The 27,888-nt window shown below is 42.5% G+C and overlaps 1 protein-coding gene and 1 long non-coding RNA gene across 2 annotated transcripts in view; one reads left to right on the top strand and one right to left on the bottom strand.

Annotated features, from left to right (window-relative positions):
- The first annotated feature begins 5,727 nt into the window (after positions 1–5,727).
- LOC149525298 (uncharacterized) lies at positions 5,728–11,345 on the top strand. The gene is made up of 3 exons (XR_016348789.1): positions 5,728–7,115; positions 8,758–8,795; positions 9,630–11,345. It is a non-coding gene; the product is annotated as an uncharacterized LOC149525298 (long non-coding RNA).
- USP14 (ubiquitin specific peptidase 14) overlaps positions 9,913–27,888 on the bottom strand; it is a 37,658-nt gene continuing 19,682 nt past the window's right edge. Inside the window, exons 10-16 of the mRNA XM_075920914.2 lie at positions 26,867–26,981; positions 22,204–22,269; positions 20,713–20,805; positions 16,445–16,573; positions 14,101–14,161; positions 10,777–10,884; positions 9,913–10,601 (exon numbers count right to left, since the gene is read on the bottom strand). Coding sequence (XP_075777029.1) covers positions 10,456–10,601; positions 10,777–10,884; positions 14,101–14,161; positions 16,445–16,573; positions 20,713–20,805; positions 22,204–22,269; positions 26,867–26,981 — 718 coding nt within the window. The 3' untranslated portion in view covers positions 9,913–10,455. The remainder of the gene's footprint in view (positions 10,602–10,776; positions 10,885–14,100; positions 14,162–16,444; positions 16,574–20,712; positions 20,806–22,203; positions 22,270–26,866; positions 26,982–27,888) is intronic.

The raw sequence follows: 27,888 nt of genomic DNA, 5'->3' as shown, positions 1-27,888 counted from the left end.
CACTTTAAATACTTTCATTCCTTCCTGTTCTGGGGGAGGTGGTCCAGAAAATAAAATGAGAACAAACATTAATAATTCCTCATTGGCCAAAGAGACCTTAGTGCTTAGATTCTGCTGGAGTTGAAACCTCTGTTCCAGCTTCCATGGAGACTAGGCTTCCTCTCTTAAAGATCTGTTCATGTGGATCTGAAACAGATTCAACTAATAGCCTACTGATAGTGAAGTATTAGAAGGTCCTGATCTTTCCTGCAGAATCATTACAATATTTCTTTAATGTGCAAGAGTATCGACACTAACACTGCACTCCTCTATTTGGTCTAGATTCATAAACTGGTGACAGGTGCCACAGTGAGCAAATCCCAGAAATTCAGGAATTACAACCATTCTGTGTTGCCTGATTTTTAGATAACTGGAAATTCATAAGTAATCACTTTGAGGGTTAACAGGTCTTTGTCCCAGGATCTGGCCCAGTATTTAAATTATTCCATGGTTGGGAACCCTGATGTACACAGATATAACACTCGTACTCGAGGAACTCTTGTATATTTACAAATATCGTTTACTACATTTAGCCCAGTCACAAACATCCCAGCTTTATAAGGTAAGGAATGTACTTCTGTGTTTCTATATACTCACACTATTCCTTCTAGTACAACTTGAAGTGTTATCCATCATCTGTCTCATCACCTTCCCCATTGTCAGCTCTTGCCATCATTCTGGCACTTCCCAAGGACTACGTTTCCTGTGTCTTTTTCCTACAGGTCAGTATATCATCGATCTCAACTTACTATCATATGTCAATTTGTTACCATGGCCATTTTGTATTATATATTACATTGTTATTTTTGTCCTACGTGGTTATTCAGTCTGATCTTCAGTAGTTATTTTCGGCTTTTCCAAGTCACGGTATACCTGTTAAGTTTGAGGGTATTCTTGGAAGCCCTGATACCATTAAAGAGTGCTTCATCTAAGTGAAAAGGAAGTTACTCAGAATGTGCAGTAACGACTGTTCTTCAAGGTGCATATCCCCATGGGTGCTCAACTGTTGGTGACAGATGGCCCCTGGACCTGCAGATCAGAGTCTTTTGAAGCAGTTATTGGTTAGCCCGCACATGTGTGACAGTTGTCTTGTGCGGTTTGCACCTCGCATGCATGACCCCCACCCCACCCTTCAGTTCCTTGTGAACACCGGAGAAGGCTGGGCTCCAAGTAGAGGGGAGAAAAGGAGGGTCGTGGAGCACCCATGGGGGGGAGGGACACCTCAAAGAACACTTGTTACTGTACAGAGTGAGTAACTTCCTTTTCTTCTTCGGGTGATTTCCCCGTAGGTGCTTCACTGTGGTTGACTATGAAGCAGTACTCAACATGGATGGTGGATTTGGAGTCACTGCTTGGCAGCTGAAGATAGCACCACTATAGCCATGGTTATATCAGCTGCCAGCTAAGGCATGATGGCATAATGCCTGGCAAAAGTGTGTGGTCAGATGACCAAGTGGCTGCCCAGAAGATATCTCTGAGGAAGGACATTGTTCAAGAAGGCAGTAGGGGTGGCAATCACATGAGTGGAGTGCATTCTTGGTGGAGAGAGAGAGTAACAGCATACTATGCAGGATGAGAGCCAAATGTAGATCTGCTGTGTTGAGATTGGTGTGCCCTTGGCTCGATCCACGATGGAGACAAAGAGACAGGGAGATTTACAAAAAGCATGAGCCTTGTCTATGTAGAAGGCTAATGCCTGTCGAATGTTCATAGAATGGAGCATTGCATCCTTGCGGGATGTATGCAGTTTTGAGAAAAAGGTGGGCAAAACTATGGGCTCATTGAGGTGGAGTGAGGTACCAATTTTTGGCAAAAATGCAGGATATGATCACAAAGTCACTCTGTCCTTTGAGAAGACTGTGTAGGGTGAGTCGATCATCAATGCTCCTCTTCCACTGACCCTCCTGGCTGAGGTGATAGCGACCATGAACAGCACTTTCATAATAAAGAAAAGAAGAGGGCATGTGGCCATAGGTTCTAATGGGGGTTGCATAAGACAGTCGTGCTCCAAATTCAGGTCCTATGTAGTTGCAGGGGGTAGAAATTCAGAAATCTTGAAGAAATCTTGTAGTAGGGTGTGTGAAGATAGATGACTCTTCTATTTGTTTGTGAAGGGCTGTTATTGCTGCCAGGTGTATCTTGACAGAAGAAAGGGATAACCCCCTCCCCCCCAGTCTTAGATGTAAAATGTAGTCCAAGACACAGGGAAGCAGAGCAGTGTCGGGGATCAAGGTGAGCTTATTGGCACCAAAGGGAAAAATTCTTCCATTTCTACTGGTAAGTATATCTGGTAGACGGCCTCCTACTATGAAAGAAAACAGATTTCACTTGCTCGGAACACTGGGATTCAACTCCATGGAACCAGAGAGGAGCCATGTTTGTAGGTGAAGAGTATGAGGCTGAGGGTGGAGTAGTTTCCTCTGGTTCTGAGAGGAGGCTGTGACATTGAGGAAACTGATGTGGTAGCTCTAGCGACATGCAGGGGAGATACGGGAACCAGGTTTGCCTGGAGCAGGACACAGTCGAAGCAAATCTTGCACAGGACTTGGGATGAGCGGAATTGGTGGAAATGCGTAGTAGAGTAGTTGGTGCCAGTGTATCAGGAAAGTATCTCCCAATGAGCTCTGGCCAAGATTGGCCCAAGAGCAAAAGCCGGGGGCACTTGACGTTCTGCTGAGTAGCAAAGAGGTCTATGGAAGGATAGCCCCAACACATGGAACACATGGGCAAGCTCTGTGGGGTGTAACTCCTGCTCATGATTGGTGGAGAAATTTGTGGCTCAAGGCATCTGCTGTGACATGGTTCATCCCGGGGAGGTATGTGGCTTTTAAGGTGACTCCGTGGTGAATGCACCACTTCCCTAGACGGATGGCCTCTGCACAAAGGGGTTGGGGATGGGCGCACCCCTCTGCCTCTTTATATAGAACATGGTGATCACATTGTAGGTATGCGGATAACAGAGTTTGAAATGTGCACGAAGTGTGCACATGCATTCCTCACAGTCCTGAGTTCAAGTAGATATGAAACGTGATTTCATGGGACAGCCACCTGCCCTAAGCGGTATGCTGAGAGGTTCGCTTCCCAGCCCAGTAAGGAGGTGTTGATAGTGATTTGCACTGTTGGCTCAGGCTGAAGGAAAGGAACACCCCGTAGGTGGTTGTTGGGTGACGTCCACCATTAGAAAGAATCCAATACTTTCTTTGGAACAGTGACCAATTTGTGAAACGGAAGGCGGGAGGGCTCATAGATTGACACCAGCCAATGTTGCAGGGCATGAAAGTGAAGGTATGTGAAGCGCATGACGTATGTGGTGGGCACCATGTGACCCATTAGCTGAAGACAGATATGAATGGTAGTGGAAGGAGTTATGGTTAATGTTGCTATGAGATCTTGTATGGCCAAAAAGCATTGTTGTGGTAGATAATTCTCTTATCTGCCTGATTTTGAGGCGAACCTCAATAAACTCTATATCCTGAATGGAATCTAGAGGTAATTTCTGCTCATTTATTGGAGCCTTAAACGGTGCAATAAAAGTCTGGTTTTGCAAACTGTCAGCTGCCTCTGTATAACCGACCCTTTGTGGCAATCATTCAAATAAAGAAATATCACTAACCCATATTGCTGAAGTTGCACTGTCACCACTGCAAGGACCTTTGAAAAAAATGTGGGGTGTGTGGAAGATAAGTTGAAGGGGAGGACCCTGTATTGAAAATGGTCCTCGCCCACATAAAATCATAGATATCCTCTCTGGGCTGGGTGTATGGGGACGTGAAAATATGCATCCTGTAAGTCAAGGGCTGCAAACCAATCCCTTCATCCAGTGCTGGGATAATTGATGCCAGTGTGACCATCTTGAACCTCTGTTTGCATAGGACTGGTTTAATTTGTGGATCTAAAATCGGTTTCTAGCTGCCTGTATGTTTCTGGGTCAAGAAATAATTGGAATAAAAACCCCTCTCTCAGGGACCCTCTCTGTTGCCTCTAGAAGAAGGCAGTCAACTTCTTGTCTCAGAGTAGTCTTGTGAGAGGGATCCCTGAGGAGAGATGGCGTAGAAGGAAGGGCAAGGGGAAGTGATATCAAGGGAATAGTGTATATCCTATGGATAATCTCCAAGACCCACTGGTCTGATGTTATGGAATCCCAGTGTTCAAAAAGGGATGTAGTCTGTGGGCAAAAAAACGGTTGTGATTTGCTGGCACTGGATTGATGGGGAGGTCGGTCAGACCCTTGACTAAATTATCAAATTTGTTGTTTGGTCACCTTAGACATGGAGGAGTGTGACTGAGGTGGATGCCTCCTCTGAGCCCACTGTCTGGGTCAATTATAGTCCTAGGACCTCTGCTGTGACCAGTTGTAGTAGCTGTCCCAGTTCTTATGATAGGGAATGTAGTGTTTCTGTTGGTAAAGTGGCATATACATGCCCAAGGTACGTAGTGTGATTTGTGAGTCCTTATTAATGTGTAGGATCTCATCCATCTTGGCAGTAAAGAGCTTTAACTTATCAAAGGAGAGGTTCTCCACCTTTGGTTGGAGGTCCTTGGGTACCCTGGTTGCTTGGAGCCAAAACATTCTGCATGTTACCCCAGTCATAGTTGTTGCCCTGGCAGCTGTCTGCCATGCTGAGTGAGGCCTTGTGCGTAATAGTATGACCTTCAAGGATCACAGACTGAAGGATGGGTCTTTTGGAGTCTGGGAAGTGCTCCATTAGGTCTGCCAACTTAGAGTAGTTATCAAAGTCATGATTGGCTAGAAGTGCTGAATAATTTGCAGTGCGGAGCTGAAGAGGTGCAGGGGAGTATAATTTTATTCCAAGTAGATCCAGTTTCTTATGCTCCTTATTGGCGTCAATCTGAATTGCAGAGTCTTGGCCCGGTGGTTTGCCGCATCAATGACCAGGGAGTTTGGCTGTGGGTGCGAAAAGAGAAAGTCTAAGTTCTTAGGAGGGAAAAAGTATTTTCTGTCTGCACGTTTGCATGTTAGTTGGATTGAAGCAGGGGTTTGCCATATCTTGTCTGATCCCTCCATAATCATCTTATCAATGGGTAATGTGATCTTAGCTTGAGAATTAGGATGGATATTCTTGAGGTGGCAGTTCAGTTTTTCTTTAGCCTTCTGAAATTTAACCTCTTGGATAGTAACTACTCTTTTAAAAAGTTCTTGAAATCACCTCAAGTCATCAGAAGGACATGTATCCTCTGGGATCACGGCCTTGTCCAGTGATGAAGACAAGTTATCAGTTAGTGAATTGCTGGGAGCGTGCATGTCAGACTCATCTTGAATTTGGCCTTCCTCTTCTTCCGAATCCACTGTAGTCGGGAGTGTGCGAGAGGGTAAACTTGGTGGGGGCCTCCTAGCTGGGGTGGCTGCTGCCATGGAATGGTGTCTATGTGGGCCTCAGTGCTTCCCTGGAACCCAGTGAGGTGAGAATTGAGGCAGAGGATATGGCCAGTGAGTGTGATTAGAAGGGTGGCGTTGCCTTTCTTGATGTCTGTAGTAATGTCTGGACATCGTAGGAGAAGACATTCCTCTGGTCATCTCTGGAAAGGCAGAGCGTTCAGACAGCATCTGATGAACCTGGTGATATGATGAAAGCAGAGAAGCATAGGGGGAGAATGGCACTGGAGGGTGTTCCCTGGATGGTGGAAGGGAAGTGTGCCCAGCGTCATGTCCAACTGGTGCCGGTGATTCAGAGATGCACCTTGACGGTGCTGATTGCTCACCACACGTGTGGTCCTGCTGTGGTGCCGGTGGCGGCACTGAAGCTGATGCCGTGTGATTTGATGGTGGCACAAATGACCTGCGTAGGGCCTGTTTGGCCAATGGTGCTGGTGACTTTATCAACACTGAGTGTCGGTGTTTCGCTGGGGCTGGTATTGAGGTTTGTTTGTGTGGCCTCCAGTGCTGAAGATGTTCGAGCTGACACTAAGGGAGGTGGGAGCCTTAGAAGTAGTGTTGGTGGATGGTCTACCTGGTTTGTCTCTCCTGCTAATTCTAGGAGGTGTCGGAGGAAGATATTTAACTGGAGAGGCTCTCCTCATTGAGGCCTTATGTGGCAAGGGTGAAGCAGATCTTTTCGTCACTGTCTGAGGGGCCTATCCATGGGTTGCATGGCATTTTCAAATAAAATCATTCGGAGCTGAAGCTCCCTGTCTTTTCTGGCATGGGCCATGAGGTTATGGCAATGCTCACATTTCTGAGGTATTTGAGCCTCTCTCAGGCAGTGAATACAGGACACATGACCGTCAGACACACGCATGGGTTTGACATAAGTCACACTTTTCAAACCTCGGTGAGCCCCGCTTTGTTCTTCTCTTTTTTTCTTTGTTCAAAAACAAACATGGAGGAGGGTGGGGAGAAAGTCGAGGGACATGACTTTCCAGTCAGAAGGCCCTTCTGCCCTGCAGTCCTCTGTTTGTTTGTTTGTTTTTTTCAACTGATGGCTAGCTAAGGAGAAACAACACTACGCTAAATGCATGAGGAGAAAATGCCTGAGGCAAGAGATGAACTCGAGAAACTGAAGGGGAAGGAGGTTGAGGCGTGAAACACCAAGGTGTGACTGGCATGAGGTGCTTTCGTGCATGAGTGGCCAACTAAAACTGCTACAAAAGACTCTGATCTGCAGCTCTGGGGCCACCTGTCACCAAAGTTGGAGCACCCACAGAGATATCACCTGAAGAACAACTAAATATATACACAATTACTGTGCAATCTAGGTGAAAAGTCCCAGGCATAGGCCTGCTAGTTTTTTCCTTAACTTTTAATACGAATATGAACCTATTGTAACTTCTTATAATAATCATATAATCAAAACTATTGTTATCCTGCGTCGTCTTTGAGCTAAAGAACAGAGTTATTTTGCTATCTCTAGAATATTTGTTAATGATGATGCTTGGAAGTGTCTCATCTCACAGCAAGCAGGAGTAGAGGGCATATAGACTGACTGCACAGAGCCAAAACACATCCATTCTGTGAGCCACAGACAGAGGAGAGCAACCCAGATGTCCAAAACTGTGGGAGATGCTACTAGCAAAATGGAAATTATCCCCAAGAAACTTTCTCTGAGTGGAGACTGGAGGTAGGTGCCATGCAGAGTGGGATGCTGATTGCTTATGGGACTTGAGGGACTACCTTTACTTTGACTACCTTTGTTTATGGGGTTGAATTCTTCACTTTGGAATTAGCACTCTTCCACAAGAGCTGTTCTGCTTTTTTTTCAGGCAGAACAGCTCTTGCGCAAGAGGGGGTTTTGTGCAAAAAGGAGCTGTATAGATGGCTCCTTTTTGCACAAAAATGGTGGCTCATTAAATATGCAAATGAAGTGTGGCATATTCACTGCTTTGCCTCATTTGCATATTCTCTGGTGCAAGAGGGGCACTCTAGATGTAGCCTTGGGTTTTGTTACTTTCTTGCTCGTTGGCACTTGGGAGAACAATGGTACTAAGGTAGATGGAATTAGTTGAGTACAAGGTGATTCCTGAGTCTTAACCCTAAAAGAGTTAGGGTTACGTGGAGTTCTGATGTTTTAGACCATTGTACATATTGTCAACATGGAAAAGATTGTTAACAAATGATTGATCTTGGCCCTTCCACATTAACAATGTTTTGTGTCATGAGCAGGAAAAACACATCATTTGGATTGATTAACTAAATTCCCATCAGTGATTTTATAGTCAAGTCTATGTTCTGACCCAGCACTTTGTCTCCTGATATTTAGAGGAATGTCATGTCAGCCTTTTATATGGGTTTTTTTAACACTATAAAATATCAAGTGAGTTATTTTCTCAAGAAGGCAATTAATGATGGTATAATTTTTGTAAATTCTAGGGATGTAATAGAACAAATATGTTGTCAAGAGCCACCTCAAACTGTTCTATAGTTCCTTCCTTTTCTAATCTCCAGAGAAACACTGACCACAAGGATTGTTAACTTACCAGCCTGTGATCAGTGTACAGGTCAGGCTGCACTAGAAGCACTTACTTGTGAGTGCTGGATCTACCTTTTGTCATAATACATGTGTGATAAGCATGGTAGGAAAACATGTAATTCAGGGTGGAGTTTGTGGCCAAGGGCTACAAAACAGGATAAAAAAACCAGTTAGGGTGCATCTAGACTGGCAAGATTTTGTGCAAAAACTTGCCAGCTGTATACACTGGCCGCTTGAATTTGCACAAGAGCGTTGACTTTGTAATGTACAAAATCAGTGCTGCTTGTGCAAATACTTTCCCACTCCTGCTCAGGAAAAAGCCCTCTTGCACAAGAATACTTGCTCAAGAGGGCCAGTGTAGACAGGGAAGAATGTTTTGCACAAAATCGGATCTAGACTGGCCACGGATTCTTTTGCACAAAGGCACTTGCCAATCTAGATGTACTTTTATGGAAAAACTTGTTCGTTAAAAGTATTTTGGGAAAATCATGCCAGTCTAGACGCAGCCTTGCACCTTTCTAAGCATCATTAAACTTGTTCACTGAATGAGGTAAGAGATCCTATAGCACAAGTAGTATGTAATTGTGTAATGACTATCACTAACAGATATGGACTAAGGAACACAATGAAACTTACCCAGCCAACCTTAATTCTGGCATTTCCTAACTTGAGTGCCCAAATTTGTGAGGGGGGATGCATTTGTTTCTTAGGTTTTTAATAGACCCATACATGGTGCTGCCTCCTCCTCCCCAGTTCTTGCAGATTGAGTACATTTATTTATCTCTTAACCTAGGAGAACGAGCACAAGAGAACACTGCAGCCAGATCTGAGGTAAGATGACTAACAAAGGAGATCAGGGTTCAAAGAGGCTGTAGTAAATTTTGTGGAGAAAAGATAGCAGAATGTCTTAGGAAGCTAGATTCTTGCTTTTAAATAGAAAGGTAGGACTCCTAGGCTGTGTCTAGACTAGCAAGTTTTTCTGCAAAAGCAGCTGCTTTTGTGGAAAAACTTGCCAGCTGTCTACACAGGCCACTTGAATTTCTTCAAGAACAAAAATGGTGATCGGGGCTGTTTTGCACAAAAGCATGTCTAGATTGGCAGACGCTTTTCTGCAAAAAGAATGCCAGTCCAGATATAGTTGTAGGCCTTCATTGTAGCTCTAGGGCTACATTTAAGTAACATGAGTAACTAAACAAACAGGAAAAAGTCTTGTTAAATAAAATCTTACCACTTAAATCATTGAGCTGTGGGGGGTGCAAGAGCACATGAACTAGACAATAGGAGAACTCAGGGTTAGCCAATTCCATATGCCCACAAAAGCCCCTAAGCCTTGTTCCATATTTCTCCCATTCACAACCAAACAGGTTCACTTCCAGCCTCCTTCCCCTCTCATGCAGCTCCTCCAAAATTTGGCATTGCTTCTGAGGGGTGTAGAAATAAAATTGTGTATTGTAATTTAAATGAATTGAGGTTCTGTATTAATGTGCCTTATACTTGGAAGAATTCTGCAGCCAGATTGATAACTTAATATTAGAGTAGTTCTTATTCCAAGAGCAAGGCCTGGTAGAAGTTTCCTCTATTTAACCTGCTTTAAAAGGACAGTTGCTTAAAAAAAAATGGATTGAGATGTAAACACTATTGAATGCTCAGTTTTACTTTCTGCAGGGGACAGCACCTCTTGCCTTGACGTACAGAAGAACATGCCCATAGGAGCTCAGTAGTAAAAGTGCATGAGAAGTGGCATCAGAACCTCTGAATTAAGCCTCACAGATACTTTTGGGATGCTGCTCTACAAGTTACAGTTCCTAAAGAATCCATAGCATTTACCTATGTGCTCTGACAAGTACTGAGGTGACTGATTCAGTGGTCACTTTAGTTTGCAGTGTAACTACCTGCTTTGAAACACAGATGACATCACATTTCAGGACAAAGAAAGGACAATTTTAAATAATAGCACCTTTGTGTTGATCACCATTTATTTGAAAGACATGAAATGCCAGCAACAGGACATACTGAGGCAGCAGGTCACGCTGGACAAATACTTGATTGTAGCCATGTTTTCATGGGTTATGAGCAGCAGCACTTGAGTTACACAAGGAGACAATTTCCCTTTCACGTTCCTGGCAAAACTGTCAGACAAGGCAAAGGATGGACAGCGATTGAACAAGTGCCATAAACCATGCAAGAGTAACAAATGATAGGTGTGTAATAAATATTTGGTTGAAGTTAGAGGGAGGCTCATTTTAATTAGTTTGAAAAAAAATTATCCTTAGGTTAAAGCTGTTTGTCGTACCACTGAGTGAGCAGCAGTACAGTCCAGCAATGAGTTTGTTTGTTACAGGGAGCAGTTTCAAAAACATTAATTTTCCCACTTCATGTGAGGAGAAATGGCTTGAACAAAATGTCTCCACTGTTAAAGCTCCAGGGCTAAAGAAATGGTCAGCGATCAACATTTATTTCACACCTAGGCAGGAACCATTAAAACTGCAGGCTAGTGTTCATCTTCAATTACTTCAACTCTGCGAGGTCCATAGAGTAGAACATAAGCTATATGCCAGTCTCCACCTCCTGATAACCTCAAAATATCTTCAGGTGTAACAATGCTGACTTTGTCATCATCAAATTTAATCCATTCATCTACAAAAAACAAAGATACTTGTAATACTTGTAATTCTCAAATACGTAAATAGCGTATTTAGTGATACCTCTTCCTGTCTAAAGGATACAAAGGTCCTGTTTTAAAACAGTTTAAATGAAAAACTTAGCCACAAGTTAAGCAGTGCAGCTAACAGCACTGAAAAGGATTATTTACCTTGTTTCCTTTTTACCCAAGACACATAATGACCTGAGGAACTAGATCTTCCCTGATGTGTTAGCACTGCCTGCAGGTCGTAAAAACCACAGTTATTGGAGCCAATATCTGGGGGGAAAAAATACATCACATTGATTACTCACACATTAAATGGACTTGACATGCAAAGCACAGAACCTACTGAGTAACATTAATCTGTATTCACTTTAAGCTTGTCTTGCCAGACTCCCCTTTAAATATTGCAGAGTTCATGGAGTCTGACTTCTTCTGGAACAGGGCTGCCAAAGCAGCAGCTATAGGGCTGGATCAGCTGCACAGCCTCCATTGCTCTATTTGTCCTATGCTCCCTCCCCTCAAAAGCAGGGTATTCTTAGTAAAAGTCAGGGACAGATGACTTTTGCTCCTGTGATTTTTTTTTGGATTATTGTCTGCAATCTATCCCAGCCTTTTACAGAAAATCTGAGAGAACTTTAACCTTGCTTTTAATGCAGGTTTTCCCATTTAAATAGTACAGAAAACCCCTAAGTTGCAACTGCCCAAGTTGTGACCTTCCAGTTTCGCACTTACAACTTTTTTTTAAGGGGCCAGGAACCCCCCCCCCCCCGACTCACATCCTCAGCCTGCATATACAACGGTGAACAATGCCTATCGTAAATGAGGATTCAAGTTGCGACACTTCCTCAGGAACCAATTGCATCGCAACTTAGGTCACCTTTTTCCTTGTACTACGAGTTACATTGTGCTGGCCTGGCATCAGTTGCCAAAAGGTCTCAAAACCCACATATAGAATAATGTACAGTTCTATACTACAACTTACAGCATGATTCTACAATCAATATGAAATAGCTATTGAGATCTTTATTTACCTGAAATGATCTTTGTAGATTTTAATAATTTTTGGCCAACATTGATGCTGTTCAACTTCAAAGGAACCCAACGATATTTCTACTCTTCACATGCAGTTATTTACCACTGCACTAATGCAACAGTAAAGTCAACTATTTACCAGGATTATTCTTTCACCCCACAGAACAGGATAAATGATTTTGGAATCTGAGTTATTACAAAAGAAATACTGCTGAGTTCAGAGCAACACTTGAGAGCATGCTGAACTTAAAGCAGATCTCATTTTACCTGCCAACACTGGTTTTGGAAATTCTTTTTTTGTGGTAACTTAACATGGGATAGAAAAGTTATTTTGAAGTTCCTGCTCCTACCTATTTGTATTGTGAACTTAGACAGAAACATGGAAAATAGTTTCTTATTGAATTGTTATTACTGCAAGCATGTAGATGTCATCACTCATTACGAAAACCTGAAAACTGCTTAAAATCTGTAATTCAGTAGGGGCAGCATTTCCTCCTGTGGTGTCTTAGAATCCAATGAAAACATTGGTACAACTTAAAGTAAAACCTCACTGCGTGTATCTTAAATACATCTGAAAAGGAGAGGTTTTCCTTAGCTGTCTATCACTAAATAAAAAAGTCTAGCAAAAAAATGTGGATGAACCCAGATGGATAGGAGGCATCTGAAATGGGAGAATACAAGCAACTAAATTGGATGAGAAAGCTCGCATGTCACACAGCACTATGATTTTTGTCCTTCAGAAGTTCTGCACTGCAGTCACTTTGGAAGCAGTCATTTGTTAAATAGAACATCAGTTGAATGCTCTACTAATCTGCTACCTGCGCAATGCCAAGCCACCACCACACTAGAGTAGGAGTTGAACTTGTATTGCTATAATGAATAAAAAAAGTCCCAAGTGTGTTTTCATTACTTGTACCCCAAGCCTGGATTCTATAAGAGAAATGAATTGAGCTGACTAATCATTAAAATACCAAAACATAATTCCAAAATAAATATTTCTATTTAAATTCAATTCTAATGTTGGAATTCAACTCCCAACCAGGAGACTTGGAAAGCACCTGTATATCAGAATGCAAGTGCCTCTCAGTGCACAACATTTCTTCTGCTTGCCCAATGGAAGAATATTCAGCTCCTGTAATGGTGTCTGTCTATGCAGGGAGCACTTACCCTGATAGCAAAGATGTCTTGACTTGCCATTAATCTTTCCATTACAGGCAGTCCCCGGGTTACGTACAAGATAAGGACTGTAGGTTTGTCCTTAAGTTGAATCTGTATGTAAGTCGGAACTGGCATCCAGATTCAGCCGCTGCTGAAACTGATCAGTTTCAACAGTGGCTGAATCTGGATGCCAGTTCTGACTTACATACAGATTCAACTTAAGAACCCCAGGCATCCCCAAGTCAGCTGCTGCTGAAACTGATCAGCAGCTGATTCCAGGAAGCCCAGGGCAGGGGCTTCCTGAAGTCAGCCACTGGTCATTTTCAGCAGCTGCTGACTTGGGGACACCTGGGGCAGAGCAGCTGGGTGCTGCTGAGTTGGTCCAGTGGCGCCCAGAGCGGCGCTACGGGACCAATCGGCAGCGCCCCAGCTGCTGTACCACAGGCGTCCGGAGCAAAGCCGCGGAGCACGGGGGCAGCGGGACAGCCCTCGGGCTCCGTGGCTTTGCTCTGCTTTGCTCCCCGTCCCCCTGGTCTGCAGACCAGGGGGACGGGGAGCAAAGCGGCGGAACACGCGGGCAGCAGGACAGCCCAGACACGCCATGGCTATCCTGCTGCCCTCAGGCTCCGCGGCTTTGCTCTGCTCTGCTCCCCGTCCCCCAGGTCTGCAGACCAGGGGGAGGGGGAGCAGAGCAGAGCGGCAGAATGCGCGGCCAGCTGACAGCCCAGACACGTCTGGGCTGTCAGCTGGACGCATGCTCCGCTCTGCTCCCCCCCCCCCCCCGCGGTCTGCAGATCAGAGGGAGGGGGAGCAGAGCGGAGCACAGCAGAGCGGAGGAACACGCGGCCAGCTGACAGCCCAGACGTGTCTGGGCTGTCAGCTGGCCGTGTGTTCCGCCGCTCTGCTCTGCCCCCCCTGCCCCCCCTCCCCCCGGTCTGCAGACCCGGGGGGGAGAGGGGGGAGCAAAGCCGCGGAGCCCGTGGGCAGCAGGATAGCCACAGCGCGTCTGGGCTGTCAGCTGGCCACGCGTTCTGCCGCTTTGCTTCCTCTCCCTGGTCTGCTGGAGACCAGAGAAAGGAAGTGCCCCGTTCGTAACTGCAGATCCGACGTAAGTCGGATCCGCGTAACTCAGGGACTGCCTGTATTTTACACTGCACCAGGGTTTGATGATTCATTTTCAAAGCAATGAAAAAATAAAGTTCACCAATAGAGAATTTCCCTATAGACAAGATAGTTTTGCTCTTGCTTAATTAGAATACAAGTTTTAAATTAACATTAACTCTCTCAAAATTCACTTACCCTCAGGAAAGGAAAATGGTTCATATTTAACTTCTTTCTGTGCACCATCACCTTTATTAGACTAGAAAACAATGAATTTTTGATGATTAATTTTAAAATGTTTTGCTTATAGCACTATAAAGGTACAGCCTACATCTTTAAAGAGGTTGTTTGTCTTGAGTTTTAGTTTGCTTCACACTAAACACTTTAATAGAACCGGATTTCAAAAATCTGCTGAATACCCACATTCTGAAAATGACACCAATTTAAGATTTCAAGTTGGGCACTCAGTCACTATTTACCTTTCAAAGTACAGATAGAAATCCTAGGGCTAAAGAGAGATGCCAGGGGTTCACAAGTCCAGCCCCCTGATAAAAGCAGGTCCAACCCTAACTAAATCTCCCATCCAGGGTTTTGTCAAGCCAGGACTTAAAAACCTCTAGAGGTGGAGATACCACCACCTTCCTAGGTAAACCATTCCAGTGTTTCATCACCCTTCTAGTGAAATAGTTTTTCTTTATATTCAACCTAGACCTCCCCCACTGCAACTTGAGACCATTGCTGCTCCTTCTGCCATCTGCCACTACTGAAAACAGCCTCTCTCCATCCTCTTTGGAATCTCCTTTCAGAAAAGTTAAAGGCTGCTATCAAATCCCCCCTCACTCCTCCCTTCTGCAGACTAAACAAGCCCAAATCCATCAGCCTCTCCTTATAGGTCATGTGCTCCAGTCCCCTATTATAGTGATAGATACATGCATGAAAGTATTTGACTGGGACTACATTCCCAACAGGAATAATATCAGCAGACAATCTGAAAATGGAATGGAGTGCCAACAAGATTATACAATAGAAAGTTTTCATCTCTTGAAAGCAGGGGAAAGGCTAGAAAGGAAAATAAAAAGATGGGAGAAACTAATCAATGCTATTCACAGCAAACACTTTTCCTCCCAAATCTACAGGGAAAACAGTCCTTCATTAAAGACTGAAATGAAAGCAAAGGTGGCACGTGATATGAACAGACCAACTTTAGCAATATCTATACAATTGTACAGCTTAACATACAACGTGACTCTTTAAAGAAGAATCTAAATCAGTGTTGCATACAGGAGATGAAAACTGCTTTTAGATCTGTCCTGTTCTATAACAAGATCAAAGCTTACATTAAAAAGCAGTTTTAAAGACATAATATCGAGCCAAAGACATCTACTCCCACTCTTCAGTTCAATATCAATCACAGTCAGTTGGGCACTCTTAAGACAGAGCTGAGAACAACTTGATCCTATTGAGAATTAAGTGATCTGCAATATTTGGACATTTCACAGTTTATATATTTACAGGACTTTATGTGGGAAAAATACTTTGTTCTATGTGACTGCTCTCTACCCTCAAAAAAAAAAAGTGCAACTGCGCTATTTCGAACCATTCCTTACTCCTCGTACAATGAGGTTTACAGGAATGGCAAAATAGCATGTCTGCTATATTTTGAAATAGTGGATGCGTTCAAAAGACGGGGGTTGCTATTCGGGATACCCCTGATATCCTGAAATATCTCTGTTGTGTAGATATACCCATATGCATGCGTATTATGCTTATTTTTTTCAGTAGGTAGTGAAAAAAGTACAATATTTAAGGCAATTGTTTTCTGGCCTTTTGTCGTGTGAGGTGAATTTTTAAATCAAATTAGACATGTATTTTTACCAAATACTGCTGAATATTCCAAGCTTGCATTTTGGAACACATTTACTCCATATTCTTTAAACAAACCTGAAGTTTCATAATCTGATCACTATGCAAATCCTCAAGTTAAAGCTGGTATGACTGACATTAAAGCACATTGGTAAAACCAGGTTAACGTTCTCTAACATAATAAGCAGCTTTCACAGCCTACAAAACTGAAGTTGAAGTTGCTTGAACATATCACATGAAACAGTCACTTTTTCATACAGTAAATCTAAAGCAGCTATAGGTTAGACCTCCCTGTCCAGGACCTGACCAGTCTGGACAAGGGATTTTGCTAGATCAGGGGAGATCATTTCTGGCCCTACTGCCACTGGGGCTCCCCCAGCCACCAGCCCACCACCATGACTCTCTGGTCCTAGAACAACTGTGGTCCAACATGTACTATTCATCTCACCAATACACAAGTGTGTGTATAATCTAAGGTGGAGATTTTTCAATCAAATCCAGATTATTTTTTAAGAGGAATGAAAAAAATTTCCAACTATTGTCCATTATGTCAGCATGCAGGTTTGCAAATTGACATACATATTAGCTTTAAGACATGCTGTTCTATTTTCACAGATTATATGAAACCGAACATTAAAGAAACTATATAAAACAGCTAAGAAATTTTCATGTAACCTACATTCTTTGGCTGCTGATTTATTTTTTTGTCTTCTAGATCCTTGAATTTTGACCGAAATGGCACCATCTTTTCTTGAAGTTCTGGTGTACATAACTCATATACATCCAACATAAGAGGAAATTTGACATCCTAGGAACAAGTTACAAAAAGAGTCAGGCTATTAGTTTACCATTCCCCCCTCTGATCAGTTAAATGCAACAGCCATCTTTCTGATACAGCCTTTTCTTGATTAATTCAAAAGTATCAAATAATTTTAGATGTCCACATAACAGATGTTACAGAAATATACACAACTGTCTGACAAGTGCTCTGCTGAAAAACTGACTATAAATATTTGTGTATGTTTGCATATGGGGAGGGAGGGAAATGAAGGGCTTTTGTAACAGGTCATGGTAATGCAAGCTACAACAGAATTGTTAAAAACATTTACATGTGATCTGATTGCTTGATATAATTCTAAGCTCTGCAATATGCTAAGAATGATATAATGGAGAAAGAAAAACGTGGCACTCCCACTGTTAAAATTGTACAGCTAACACAAAACAGTGCAGTTCTAGGCCAAAACATTTTTCACTGGCATCAGCTAGGGATGTGAACGGATAACCAGTTACCCAGTAGGCATCATCCTGAACTGGGCATGTTAGATGTTACTTCAATAACGGTGTTAGAAAATTGTTTTCAGAGGCAGCAGAACAGGGGGAGTGGAGACTTAAGCACCTCTCCCTCCCTCAAGCACCAGCTCCCGCCTGCTCCCCACCTCAGAAAGGCAGTTGTGGGGGTGGGGGAGGGGAGAGATGCAGCTCCACAGGATACGGTGCTTGTGGGGGTCAGCTCCCGCTTCCCCCACTTGCTGCCTCTGATACAGAGGCAGGGGGCAGGAATGCGCATAGTTGATAGGATTATTGGTTAATCATGTAGTCAGCTGCATGTTGACATCCCTATCTTGAATGGCTTACCAGGTAACAGTTAACCATTACCCAGGGAGCACCCTCTGCCTGCAGTTTGCCAAGGGTGGAGGGCTGAGGCCAGCCCCATGGGGTGGGGAATCAGCAGCCTAGCGCTTGGGGATGCCAGACTGGGCTTAGATTTAGTTTGACTGGAGAGAAACAAATCCACAACAGAAAGGTTAAAAGGATTGCATTAGCAGATCTTAATGCAGGATCTGACTTCACCTGCGTGGTTTTTTTTTATTATAAACCATTTAGGCTGCTATTGTAGAGAAGTGTTAATAATGTGCCCTCTTCCTAGAGTTCTGAGGAGGTTATAAGAATTTTTAAAGAGTGCAGACTGCAGATTAGGTTGCAGTGAGATCTTAAGCACAGTATTAGGCCCTAAACTACACAAGTCCACCCAGGGAACAAACTGAAGAAACACTCTGAACTTTCTGTTACAGTGAGATTACGGGTAAAGTACAGCAATTCAAAGTTAAAAATATCTGATTTTGTTGTGACTGGTGTCACTTTAAGAAACCGCTCTCATACTATTTACTTTCTCTTAGATCCTGACACTAACCAATGTAACACACTTGCAGGGTAGGGACTTTAGTGAATGAATACTGGAGCAAAAGCATGGGACTAGGCCTCAACCTTGATAATCTTCATGGTAACATTTTAAAATTTACATAGGTTAATGGCTTAAAGAAAGAAAGAAAGAAAAAGATTCTTTTAACAACGTAATTCTTTGAGTGTTGAAGATCAGCGTTCCCTCTTAAGATTTTCCAATTATAAGTGGAGTGGAGTTTTGGCTTGTGAATCAATATTGAGGTCATGTGCGCTGGTTTGGATGTGTGTCACAAGTTATTAACACACACACACACACACACACTCCCCTCCGCCCCCACCCCCCCCAGCCTCTGGAGCAGACACCCCATCCTCCATTCCTGCCAGATGGTTTCAACAAAAATACCAGACACACTTGACATCACATCACAATCTACATTACATCTTATTTAGAAAATACCAGACATTTATATTTTTCTATTTATTTCCCAAACAGAAAGTTCAAAACCGGACACCTGGCAACCCTAATTCCCGGACCCAGCTGCCAGAACAGGCCCTAGCCCCTCCCACCATGTGGCAGCCCCAGCCACTGGAGCAGGCCTCCTCCCTGCCCCCGGAGCTGCAGCAGGTCCTGGCCCTCACTCCAGTGGCTCCCTCTCACCACACCATTTCAGCCTACCCCACCCACTAGGGCAACTGCTTGCTTCACAAGTGGTGCTGCACAGCTCTCCAGAGGAGGTGGGTAGGGGAAGAATTTTTTGTGCTCGGCCATGCAGACGCGCACCTTAGCAGAAACTATGTTGTAGATATATGAAAACTGATCTAGATGATTTTTTAAAGAACTATCCTGTGTCAGTAACTAATACACAGTAAATTGTTCACTAGAAGAATTCTACCCTGGATCCTGTTTATTTGGCCTTTCAATTAGAGCTGGATTCCAGACAAGTGATTTCCCTTATGTTTTAGAATCTGTTTGGGACGAGGCACTGGAAACCATCAAGGCCAGATCTTTGCTATATGGCAGTTACTGGCTCTTCAGAATACTCCCAGTGCCTCAGAAGTAGCAAGCACTAGGCATGGTGCTAGGTGTTGTGCAGGTGCTAGGTGTTGGGTAGTTTATTTGCAAACTCTTTGAAGCAGGGGGTCTGTCTGCATACTCTGAAGCCATGTGCTCTGGGGTTTCTACTTGGGAGTTTCTGAGCTGGTGAGACACAGCAAAAGTTTCAAACCAGGATACGGTTGCCTCTTTCTACACGGTTCTGTCGCACTTCCTCTGTTGCTTTATTTACTGTTCTGTGTGTATTCAATCTTAACTGAGGGGGGCTGGCTCTGTACTCCCAGAAGGAGTAGGGCTGGGGACAGCAGGCCTTTCGTGTGTCTGCTGTGCACTGTGCCCCCCCAGCCAGCTATGCAGCACTTCATCCGTGATTTAAAAGGCCTAAGGCTCCAGCCGCTGTTGTGATAGCTAGCCCTGGGCCCTTTCAAATCGCTCTGTCCCAGGGCATCTACTCTCTTCACCCCCATCAGGTCTGTATTAAATCAAGTTGAGAGTTGACATGCCAGAGTAATTATATAAGCCTGAGTAAATGCCTTGCACTCTGCTTCCCACTATCAGAAAATATTGTATTAACATTTGTGATGAGGGCATGGCTGTTATTTGACTCAGATTTGTTAGCATTTTAAAGCTGAGCTATGTGCACAGATAACATGCATGCAAGAAGAGTAGTTTTGAGAACTGCAAAAAGTCTGTATCATGTTAGTGTTTTAGCAGATGTTTCATTTTTTGAAAGCCGTTTTCCCTGAAGATTTAGTGACCAGACACTATAGTAAGAGAAGGTTATTAAACTGGGCCTCAGCTGTATATTTTTTGCTTTTACTTAGTGACCATGACTTTGTTTTATTTATATAGCGGTTTTCAGTATACTGCATTTTTGTGTGTTTACTAGCTTGAATTTATAGAAAGGATTATAAAAATGCTACAAAGGCTGTGTTAATTTTCTTATTTGATTTTGTATTAAGCAAATATCTTAAGCAGTGCACCTTGCTAATAAAGTATCCTTTGTTTTAATATTTTTTCTTCTAAAACTATGAACTGTTTAAAAATGTATATTATAGCTAGGGATTTTGTTTGTTCTAGGGGCACACAGTCACACGTTATTTTGATATTGGTGCAGGACGTAACAACTCAACCCACATATGGATGGAAAATATTAGAAGGAACATTGCACACAAGCCTTCTCTCTGTTTTATATAGTTTACATTTTATTTCTCATTCCTTTTCCTAAAAGGTGGAAAAGCAGGTTCTAAGGAATCTAAGCAGCCCTGCTGCCTTAACACGACAAAATAAAGCAGTGAGTCAAAGATAAGAGGCTCACTAAGTCTGGATGTTCTCCTCTGAGTTTTGATTGGGGAGTAAGCTGAAAGCAAAGGCCCTCACCACAGACAGAATACTCACAAAGTTGCAAATGTGACATCCTCCTCTGAACTAATGGTGAAGACAGGGTAACAAAATACTTAATAGCATCAGGTAAAGTTTACTTCAGTTCCATGCAGAAAAACATTTTAGTCTGACCATGCAGTTTTTGTGACCTTTTCAACATATTTCTTTATACAAAGACACTGAATGCTTTTGGGATGAAGATGTACCATCTATATGAGGAGTAATTTGAGAACAAATCCACTGGAAACAACATTATCTGCGTTAATAAACTAGAACAAAATTCTGACATGCTAAACTTCAATATAATGTTGATAAAGATTGCTACTGACCTTAAGAACTTTGGCATTCACTGATTCCTTCTCTTTGTAAAAAAATCGAACCATCTGAATAGTCAGGTAGGCAGGCAAACGACTAATCTTGGACTAAATAAAATATTTAGAGGGATCCGTTACATTTCAAATGTTCGCAGAAAATTTAGACATTAAGCGTTTTTGTTTTAGACTATAGGCTTTTCTTGGAGGGACTGGGTCTTCCTATGCTCAGATCCTGCAAAGCTGTGCAGCTTCCTATTAATACCCACGCAGGGGCTCAGGTCTTCACCTAAGGGACTCTCCCCAAGTCCCAAAATTGCTTGAAAAGAGGGGCTCCTCCCTCAGCCCCAGGTCAGAGCTACTGTAGGCAGTAAAGAGAGGCCCTCCAGCCCGAGCGTGAAGCTGCCAGAGCCAGGGTAGCTCTGAGCCAGAGCCGGTGGGAAAGAGCCAGCAGCAGCTTCAGGTTCTAGGCATGGAGGCCGAAGGGCTCCACATGCTGCCCCTTCTCTGAACATGGGCTCTGCACTGCCATTGGCCAATGGGAACTGGTCTGGTAAGGCAGTGTTCTTGCCCACAAGTCATGCGCCACAGAGCCTCATGCACCCCGCTGGGGGCAAACCTGCTGGCTGCTTCCAGGGCGTAGTGCAGTGCCCCAGGACAGGCAGGCACCAGGCAGCCTGCCTTAGCACTGCTGACCAGGAGCAGTCCACATATGCCCAAGCCCCACCTCCACTCATCCCATCCACAGCCACCTCCTGTACTGCAGCCTACACCCCAGGTATGAGCCCCTCCCTAAACCTGGAGTCTCCTCTTGCCCCTCATCCACAGGCCTATTCCAGAGCCCCCACCCCCTCCTATACCCTAAACCCCTCATTTCCAGACCCACTCTTGAGCCCACATCCCCAGCTGGAGTTCTCACCCTCTCTCGCACACAGTCCAGAGCCCCATTGAGACCTGAATCCCCATTTACAGTCCTCAGCCCAACCCTTTAGTTCCACCCCAGCCACTGTGAAGAATGACTTCTGTTATGTGATGCATCATAACAAAAGTAATTTTGCACATGGACATTAAAAACTCCTAGGAAACACCGTTCCTATGTGTTTGTGTAACACCTAGCACAAAAGTGCCCTGTTTTGATTGGAGCTTCTGGATGTTCTGGTATTAAAGAAATACATTGCTCACATTTTTACACTTCTTGATTCTTCAAATCTGCAAAGGTTCAACAGATTCTGTTCCAGTAACAACTTAGTGTTTTGAGCCAGAAAATTATTGTCAACATGATGAAGTTAGTAATAGAGATGTAGCCGTGTTAGTCTGGTCTTGCTGAAACAAAAGACAGGACTATGCAGCACTTTAAAGACTAACAAGATGGTTTATTATTTAGTTATGGTTAGTTTATGGTTATTATTAAACCATCTTGTTAGTCTTAAAAGTGCTGCATAGTCCTGTCTTTTGTTTCATGATGAAGTTATAAGATTACAAGAACAGTGATGACTGATTACTACTCACAGATTTTATGTGCACAGCATTTCTTTGCAATGTGGGAGAAAGTTTTGTGATTTCCTCTTGAAGACGCTGTAAAAGAAATTAGTAATAATATTAATTCTGAACTAATATTCACCCATTCAATATAAAACCAAAGCTGTTGTATGGAACATATACTATCTTAACTATAGTCCTTACTCCACCGACTACTCTTCTACCTAGTTTCTATAGCTTGCTATAAATAAGAGATATCAGAACCTTCCACAGAAGGATATAAGCAATTACAAGAGTAACACTGTAAATGTTAGTTAAAATTAGTATTTTCCTCAGTGAAATTAACAAGAGCGTAGCCAGTGCTCTGAACTGAGTAACAGAATTTTCTTAATACTGTTTGAATTGTTTAGAAATATTAATACAATACATAGTAAGTGTAACATCCAAACAAAACCAAGTAACATACAACTAATTGGGGGAAGCTGATCATACATTCAGATTAACCACCTGTTATCCATCCAGCTTCTCAAAGGTTTAGGAACCATGATTACTAAAAGAAATGACTATCTTTTTGTAAAAGTCTTGTTAAACTTTAAAAATAAGATCAATATATTACCAAAGCTAAGCTATATTAAAGAATATAGCAGTAAATATCAAATCATTATAAAAATAAATAAATAAGTCTCAATATTGGACTGGAGTTTGTAAGGCAGAAATGGATATTTAAATGAGAAGTGTAAATGCAAATGGAAGATCTTGATGTAGATTCGCCCTGTAAACATCTGTATAAGTGCTAAAGGACGGAGGTTATCCTTGTATACATACCTCAATGTCAATTCGATTATTGAAATGTTTGTAAACTTAAAAATATGCAAGTTTGGCAAAGTCTCAAAATGGAGTCTGAAACTCCATTTTGAATTTAGAACTCTTTCTGGTAGCATCCATTTGAGTAATGCATTCTTTTACGTTCACAGGTAGCTGTTAGAGTTTGAAAATAGCAACTCACCTACCTGTTGGAATTTACATAATCTATGAATATTCACAAGCATCCTGTTCTACCAGTTTAAAACACGCCGTAAGATCATCCTTTAGTGTCCAATCATTTGAAACCTTAGGGTTCATGAATATGTATGGGCCAAAACTATAAAAGCTTCTGTCACGCAGCAGTTACCTGTTGCGTCGGGCTTAGGGATAGGTTAGGTTCTAGAGAGAGAGATTCTTCAAGTCTTGTCCTAGGTCTGATAGAATGAGAAAGGTCGTGTAAAGCTATTTCTTTAGAGAACCTGACGGAAGATCAGTTCTCTCATTTAGGTTAGGTTAAGGTAGTTTAGCTTTTAGATACTATAGCTCCCGTCATCGAGTTTGTACGTCAGGCTGCGTCGGTCCAAGTATGTCGGCCGTCGTCGTGTCTGTACGTCGGGCGCGTCGGGATTAGTTTAAGGTTTTATTTTTAGGTTAGGTTTAGGATAGATAGGATCCAGAGTCGTCCATCGCCTGATCCAGTCGCACCGAAGCGCGAGAAGAGGCGTCGAGGACCAGAAATTCTGCAGAAGGCGAATTGACCGTCTTCGATCTCAACTCCTGCTTCGAGGGATCACCTTGGCTGTTCCTCTCCTGCAGCTAGCAAATAGCCAAAGGATCGTAGGTCGCCAAGCGCCGGATCAGCCGACGAGGGACACCTGGCAGGTCCTCCCCAAAGGCTTCCAATTAGCCCTAGGGTCGTAGGTCGCCAGCATCCATCCATCGTCTTCGCCGTAGACTCTGTTGTAGGTATAGGGACCTTGAGGTACTTCCCCTCCTGGTCCATTTAGTGTAAGAGGGGACTGCCCCCTTGAGTTATTTTGAAGTATTGTTTTGTTAAATTTATTTGTGCAACAATATAGTCTGGTGGTTTTCAGTTCAAAACCAAGTCTTAAGTCTTTATTTAATGCGCCACCTTAATCTAATCTCTCTCACTCTCCCGTGATCAGATATGGTTAGAGGGTCGCTACCTTAAATACCATCCCTTGCGGATTGGTCAGGTTATTAAATTAACTCTTGGGAGAAGTGTTCTTAAAGACCTTCTTCAATTCTGTCGACATACAGCTAACAAGTTTGAATCAGTGACATCATCAAATAGTCAATATTTATACTTTTTCAGAGGGTTCTAAAGAAATGACTGGTTGTTTAGTAAAGCTGTTTAGTTGAGATTTGTAGCCAAAGTTGATCAAATCTATAACTTGGAGTGGATTAATATTGAAACCAAAATCATCTAATGTCTAGAGCACAACCTCAGAACTAAAGCAGCTCAAAAGCTTCATACCTGATGGTCAGTTTGTGTGGCAACTACTTCTCTTTCCTCCATCAGAGTTATCATCAAGGAAGTGTGTTAACATATATTGTAAACAAGTTTCACCACTCTTATTTATCAGAAATTACATATGGAAGTTTCACGCCTCTCAGGACTTTATAAACATGCATTAGTGAATAGTTTTATGAGACAGTATTTAGGGCTGATTTTCTCCTAATGCTTCCACACCCTAACAGTAAAGATTAATATGGACGGGGATGTAACCAGACAAAAAAGTTTTCTGTTTCTTTTAAGGGAATTTTTTATACCAATTCTTCACCTCTTGATCTTCTGGCCCTTAGATCAGGATCTCAAGTTGCAGTCCAGGAGCCAGGTAGTGACATGCTGCTGGCACAGCACTTCCTACTAGTGAACCTCCATCAGATGCAGATAGTTAAAAGCTACAGTGGCCTAGTTGTTGTCATCATAACTTCCTTATCCCAAGTTTACAAGTTTTGGGAATTCTGGAAGGTCTGTCTTCCCTCCAGTGGCTTGTCCCAAAAGGAGAGGATTCTTAGCCTTCCCCCAATTTTCCTAGCTGGAGAATTTACTCAGTCTGGCAGACCCTCCTTCAGAGGTCTTTGGACAGATAAGGTATAAGGCCTGCAATTTGGTCCAATCAAGGTCAAATTAGGCCATCATTTGTAAAGCAGCAATTTGGAAGAGTCCTGCTTATTTTTTTTATTTTAAACTATCTGGAGTTTTTGTATACCACAGGAATTGTAAATCTGTGATCCCCACAAAAGTATCAGCCATCCAGAGACTATTTTTGAGGAAGCTAGCATGGTCTCATCTTGGTGAAATCTTAAAATGACATGGTGTCATCAGTTTATAAAATGGTCCACCCAAAAGTAAGTCAGCATTTATTGACTAAATTGAAACTAATTTCAAACCTCTTATATTTTACCAGATGTTTTTTGGCCTTCTTGAAACAGTAATTGCAGTACCTTCCTTTTTGAAATTGGGTTATTGATAAGACAGCTTACTTACTGGTAATTTACTTTTATCTAGATGAAACCCGTGTAATTTTTTTTTTAAATGTACATAAAGCTTCTTATCGCACCCAAATACACTATTTCTCTCACAAAGAAGAGTGAACTCTTGTAGAAATAATTTAGAAAAGGTTAACAATTCTCAAAATACTATTATTTTGTACAAATACCACAACTGATGGTAATCCAGGTAGTGCATACATTATATGTTGGGCTTAAAATTATAGCAAAGCCCTGAAATTTGTGTAGAACACTTTCATTAAGTCACTTCTACTTTATGCTGCTGTATATTTGTTTGCCTCTGGATTTATTAGTGACGGTACAGTAACTGTTCTAGCAGTTGCCGTTGGATGGGTGAAGTAGAAGGAAAAAAAATCAGTTTGGCTGTTGAGGAAGCAAGAATTGACAGGTACTCCTTCCTCTCTCTTCCTTGTATGTCAGCTTACATTTGAGTAGGAAGGGTTCTCAGAGTTGTCATTCTGCTTGCTTGGCCTATTAGTATGCTTCAATTTGGTGTGACAGCTGTTTCACCAACAGCCAAAAAGCATCTTTACAAAGGTAAATTGAACAGTGGCTGACTTGATCAAAATATCTGCAATTATGAATAGTGCTACCTGCACGTTTTTCCTCAGTAGTACAAAGTATTGGGCATTATTGCTGGAAAGACATGCTTCAAGCATTTAGGATACTTGCTTTACTCATCTCGGTTTAATGGAGAATATCTATCCAAGACCCATAATAGTCTGGAGCACAATTTAGCATGATTTATAGATCTTCCTGAAGAGAACAGGAATTAGAAATCAATCTCTGGTAGGAATGTAAATTGTCAACCAATAGGGGCTGAAGCAGCTCCCTGCCCACAAGCAGGCAGGGGCTGCTCCAACTGGCTGCAGCAGCCCCTGTCTATGGGGGCCCAGCCTGACCTCCCCACTCTACATATGCTGGTTCCCTGGGAGGGGGGCCAGCAGGAGCTGTTGGCTCCGCTCCTGAGGAGCCGGTTTCACTGGAGCAGCAAAGCCTCCCCGGGTATGAGCAGTGTTGGCTCACCAGGGGCTCTGCAGTATAAAGCTTTATATATGTAACTGTGTAACCACCAGGATTTTTAGTGGTCACATGGTTAAGTTTTAAAAGCACTTTTTACACCCCTAATCTCTGGCTGCATTATGTCAGGTTCCAACTAGTGCTGTTTTATTTGTTTGTTAATATGCAATTTACTTCCCCTTTTCCTCTTGCCATATTCCACCCCAAAATTTCAGCTACCTTTTAAAGCTGGGAAAGTGAAACCTGCTATCATATGCTGACTCAAAGCCAAGGGCACTGATATAGGTCATTTAGAATGCAAATTAAACAAGGTATATTTAATATTACTCACCAATTTAAGTCCTGTAAAAAGATATTTGACTTCTTGATTAATAAAACAGCTAAGTTGAAGTTGATTTTCTTTTCCTTTAGTTACTTCCTCATCTTCTGCTTCTGTACATTTCATGCTTCATGCAGTTAAGGAAAACCATGACATCCTAAGTGATAAACTGTTGTGCTATTTACATAGATAGGATCAATGGAATACTAAATCAGTGAATACAATCTGAAACTCCTCATTGCATAGTACTTTATTCATCCCTTTAGAAACCTTAATTTTTACATGAATATGGTTTTAGTATCAGAAGAACTACAGTAAAACCTGTGTTATCCAGCATGCTCAGGGATTAGGGCGTTCTGGTTATCTAAAAATTCTGGTTATCTGAAGGTCCCATCAACCTAGGAAAAAACAATGGACAACAGTAAAACTCGTTTTTAATATTGGTAGTTCTGTAGTGTGAGGTAGTTGGGCTCACATTTCTATTTTGAGTTAAAGATGGTTAGTACTTCTTAAATAAAAAATTGTTAAGCCAGTCATGGTAAACCAAGCCAGGCCTGTGCACTTGAAGATGTGACAGTATTGTGGCTGGGGGCAATGCTGGTTAAAGCTTTCTGGTTAACAGAGTACCGGATAACAAAGCTTTAACTGTACTAAGATTTAGTACACTGAAAAGCCCTTCTGTTAAACAAATCCCTACCCATTCATCTCTGCTTTAACAAATCTAATGGCTAGAGTGTTAGCAACAACTCGCAATAAACATTTTGTTGATACTTCGCCTTGTAAAGGCCATTTTACTACCAGGAAATTAATTGCTCGACTTAATTTGCCAATATTAAATCCTGGCATCTGCTGCAATATTACACTCTACTGGTAGTGAATGAGGGAAATAGAGAAAAGTTCTTTTACATTTGCTATTTTCCTGGCTCCCCCACTTCTTTAGACCAGTGTTTCTCAATCAGTGGTACGAGTACCCTTAGGAATACTCAAGAGAAGTCTGGAGGGTACATCAACACAACTGAAATTTGGGGAAACTG

Source organism: Pelodiscus sinensis, chromosome 2 (assembly GCF_052426305.1).
Source record: "Pelodiscus sinensis isolate ZL-2025 chromosome 2, ASM5242630v1, whole genome shotgun sequence".
Taxonomy (NCBI): Eukaryota; Metazoa; Chordata; order Testudines; family Trionychidae; genus Pelodiscus; species Pelodiscus sinensis.
This window is presented reverse-complemented; position numbering and strand designations above follow the sequence as displayed.